At 54.3% G+C, this 3,485-nt stretch overlaps 2 protein-coding genes across 2 annotated transcripts in view; both read right to left on the bottom strand.

Moving 5' to 3' along the window:
- Positions 1–51: 51 nt before the first annotated feature.
- Positions 52–1,323, bottom strand: GUITHDRAFT_143814 (hypothetical protein; the record flags this gene model as incomplete). The annotated part of the gene is made up of 7 exons (XM_005825931.1): positions 52–84; positions 281–364; positions 609–756; positions 803–941; positions 1,008–1,092; positions 1,185–1,270; positions 1,305–1,323. The coding sequence occupies 7 exons, from the start codon at positions 1,321–1,323 to the stop codon at positions 52–54; spliced, it is 594 nt and encodes a 197-aa protein (XP_005825988.1).
- A 1,006-nt stretch (positions 1,324–2,329) lies between these two features.
- GUITHDRAFT_143813 (hypothetical protein) overlaps positions 2,330–3,485 on the bottom strand; it is a gene marked incomplete at both ends in the record, with an annotated part of 3,002 nt that continues 1,846 nt past the window's right edge. The window contains 5 exons of the mRNA XM_005825930.1: positions 2,330–2,485; positions 2,533–2,598; positions 2,787–2,837; positions 2,982–3,015; positions 3,063–3,214. Of these exons, the coding sequence (XP_005825987.1) occupies positions 2,330–2,485; positions 2,533–2,598; positions 2,787–2,837; positions 2,982–3,015; positions 3,063–3,214 (459 nt within the window). The remainder of the gene's footprint in view (positions 2,486–2,532; positions 2,599–2,786; positions 2,838–2,981; positions 3,016–3,062; positions 3,215–3,485) is intronic.

The raw sequence follows: 3,485 nt of genomic DNA, 5'->3' as shown, positions 1-3,485 counted from the left end.
ATATCGTCCCCGACTGACCACAGGGGCAAGGAAAGAGCTGCCCTGGCACAGTCACGAGCCTCGAGGTCCCTCAGCCCGATCTGACTGCATGTGAGGAGAGCGAAAAGAAAGAAGAGACGGGGAGGTAGACGAGTGGTGGTGGTGGTGGTGGTGGTGGTGGTGGTGATGATGATGATGATGGTGGTGGTGGTGATGATGATGATGATGCTAACGAAAGAGAAAAGAGAACGCAACAACAAAGAGGAAGAAGCGATAAGGAGGAGGCAGGGGCAAAAGACACCTTGGACAACGTTTGCGCATGCATCCAGTGGACATATCCCCAATCGCCGAGCAACTTCGCTGCCCGGGAGCATGTGATGAGGGCCTGCAGGTTTAGTGTCATCGGAGAGCAACAAGCAAGAGAATCCTCTGAGGAAGGGAGAGGGAGAGGGAGAGGGAGAGGGAGAGGGAGAGGGAGAATGGGAGAGAGAGGGAAGGAGAGAGGGAGTGGGATAGGGGGAGGGGGGGAGGGGAGAGGGAGAGAGAGAGGGGGCGAGGGAGGGGGTGCGAGGAAGCAAGGGAGGGAGGGGAGGGACGGGAGGGCAGGAGGGGGCAGCCTCTGACTTCACCTCCTCGACCTTGTCCTTGGACAGCCAGTCGTTCACCAGCCACTTGATTTCAACCGCATTTGTCAATAGCCTCAAGGCAGGAAATAGGCAAGAAACCTCGTAGAGGTCTGGACTGGCTCCTACGTTGACGAGAAGGTATCTCTCTAACCTGCTCCTTGCTCGATCAACTTGCAGCAGACATTTAGCAGGTTCACCCCAGAGTTGTCTTCCTCGCAGCTCCTGCCTCGACCTGCAGTCCGTTGGCTCTTGCCTGAGAGAGTTTGTCAAGTTCGAAGAAGGAGGGGCGAGCAATGGCAACTTGCTCTAGCAGGGAGCTGGAAATTTCAGATCCAGCTAGAGGAGGAGAGAAATAACAAGACAAGTGAGTCAAACAGCTTCGTTGATGTCAAGCGATAATACCGAAATCTTCTTCAATCGCAAATCGTTTCACAGCCTTGTCCACGTCTAATGAGTGCAGCCGGATGTTGTCGCCACTTGCTTGGACCTGAACAGACTGTCAGGAGAAGATCTAATGAGGACATAGAAGGAGACATATGGAAGGTCCGAAGTCTCATAGTTACGGAGCAACCCTTTCACCTGTTCATAAGAAGGTTCAGACTGGGCTAGAGGCGACCGCATGTGGTATGGTGTGATATGATGTGATATGATGTGATGTGATAGAGCTTGAAAACACGTATTGAGAAGCACATAACTCACAACTCCTGTCTTGGGACATCTTGTCAGTGGAATCAGAAGAGGATGTAAACCCTTCCTATCTTCAGGGTCCAACAACTCATCTCCCTTGTACAGGTTGAAGGACACAAGAGTATCAAGCTGGTTCCTGCGGTTGTATCAATGGGGTTGCGGAGCAAGAGCAACTGAGGAAGAGGATGATGGCGATGTGGCCGTCATGGCAATGAGTGTGTTGGTCGTTACATGTAACGTGGGTGCAAGAGGCGAAAGAGCACGGGGAACGCACGTGGGCGACATTCAAGAGGCTAGCGACCATGAGACAATGATCTGAAGAGAAGGAAGATTTTGATGAGATATAGCAGGGGAGGGGGAGCGGAGGATGAGTGAGAATGCGCGTACTTGGCAGGGATCTTCGGGGCGCGTGCAACGTCCTGGAGGAACTTGACATGTCGCCCCGTGTCAGCTGAAGGCAGAGAGCATCGCCATTTCATCCCGGTTGTCTCTATCCTCTCCCCTCCTCCTCCCCATCCTCCTACAGGGCATCTCAGAGCTGCCGCTCCCGCCATCCCGCACAGGATCAGCGATGTTCGCATGGCGGCCTCGATAGGCAAACGTAGGGATGGCCCGCCCCCTTGCATAATGCCAAGAGGCGGGCAGGGCCGGGTCATTGCCCGGGCCGAACTCGGCGGTTGCCCGGGCCGGGGCCGCAGACTCAGTGACTGACTGCCCGGTGAGCGGAGGATCCGATGATTCATGGCACGCGGGCCGGGGCCGGCCGTGTACTTGAATCCGGCCCGCCCGGAAAGCTCCCGGGGCACTGATCCTCAGTTTCTGATCCCCCGGAGCCTCACATCGGATCAGGGACGGTCCGGTGACCCGGCGGTGGAGCCCGGCCGCCAGAGTCACACCGGCAATGGGCCTTTCGGCCCACGGACTCAGAAGTCATGAGTGAAACTTTAATAAACACTGAGGGCCCGGTAAGACCAGCGGGAGACTCGGTTGCATGCCATGATCGCATGAGGCTGTACAAGAAGAAACATGAAGGTACATCAGATATCAAAGATCGAATCGGAGCTCACGGGGGAGATTGCTCCCTGCTGCTCGTCACGCTCCATGAGCTTAACTGTGTCGTCAGAGTCTTGCTGCATCCTCAGCCCTTCCCCTCCCCTCTCCCCCGTCATCTTCTCCTCGTCCATTTGGAGCCCCTGGATGATGATGTTCTGAGGAGAGGACGCTAGATAAGATGTCAGACCTTCAGACTCGGATGCTCCTCTGCGGCAATGCAGCGGCATCGCTCCTCTAGCTCCAGGTACTTCAGCTAGTGGACGAAAAATCAGCCTCAGTGGGAGGAGGAGGGAGGAGGAGGAGGGAGGAGGAGGAGGAAGACAGGAGGTCAAGGTGGAGGTGGAAGAGGTGGAAAAGAAAGAGGCGCAAGAGTATTGGTAATGGTGGAAGAGAAGGAAAGCATGCAAAAGAGAGGTGCGGGAGGAGTAGAGAGACTCTTACCTCGAATATTCGAGATTTCTTCACCTCCTCTACTGTTAGCTCCTCTGCTGTCTTGAGCGAGGACAAGAGCGCCTTTGTCTGTCCTCTATCCTATCACCTTCTCTTCCAACTCTCTTCCACCTTCCCCTCCTCCCCTCCCCATCTCCTTCCTCCTCATCATCACCACCCCCTCTCCTCCCTCTTCAGGCACATCACCTGTCCTTTGACCTCCCACAGCTCCTTCGTCGTCCTGCTCAGCGATGTCATTCGCGAATCTCCCTCCTCCTTTCACGTCACCTCTCAAGTCGATTTGTTGCTTCTGCCAGCTCTCCTTGGAGGGTCGACTTCTGCCGTGATCGAGGCTTAGCATGCACGATAAGGGCCCGATACAAGTCTTTCACTTGTGCTTGTAGACTTTGAATCTTCTCCTTGAGGATTTGAATGTTTGACTGATACGCGTGTCAGTCATACTCACTTGAAACAAACGATCTTCCCTCCCTCCCTCCCTTCATGTCTGACTCACTTCCATTCGATCACTGGGACGTCCTTGTGCATTGAAGTTCAAATGTACGATGAATATACAGAATACCTCTGACCCTTCAGACTTGATTCCGCTACATAGAGGCTCCGGACATCAGATTGAAGGATTATTGCTTCTAGTACCTCGTTTTCGCGGAGACTCACTTGCTCACTTACCTTAAGTTCGCTCTTCCTGTATCT

Source organism: Guillardia theta, assembly GCF_000315625.1.
Source record: "Guillardia theta CCMP2712 unplaced genomic scaffold GUITHscaffold_79, whole genome shotgun sequence".
Lineage (NCBI taxonomy): Eukaryota > Cryptophyceae > Pyrenomonadales > Geminigeraceae > Guillardia > Guillardia theta.
The sequence above is the reverse complement of the archived record's forward strand: the minus strand, read 5'-3'. Positions and strand labels throughout refer to the sequence as shown.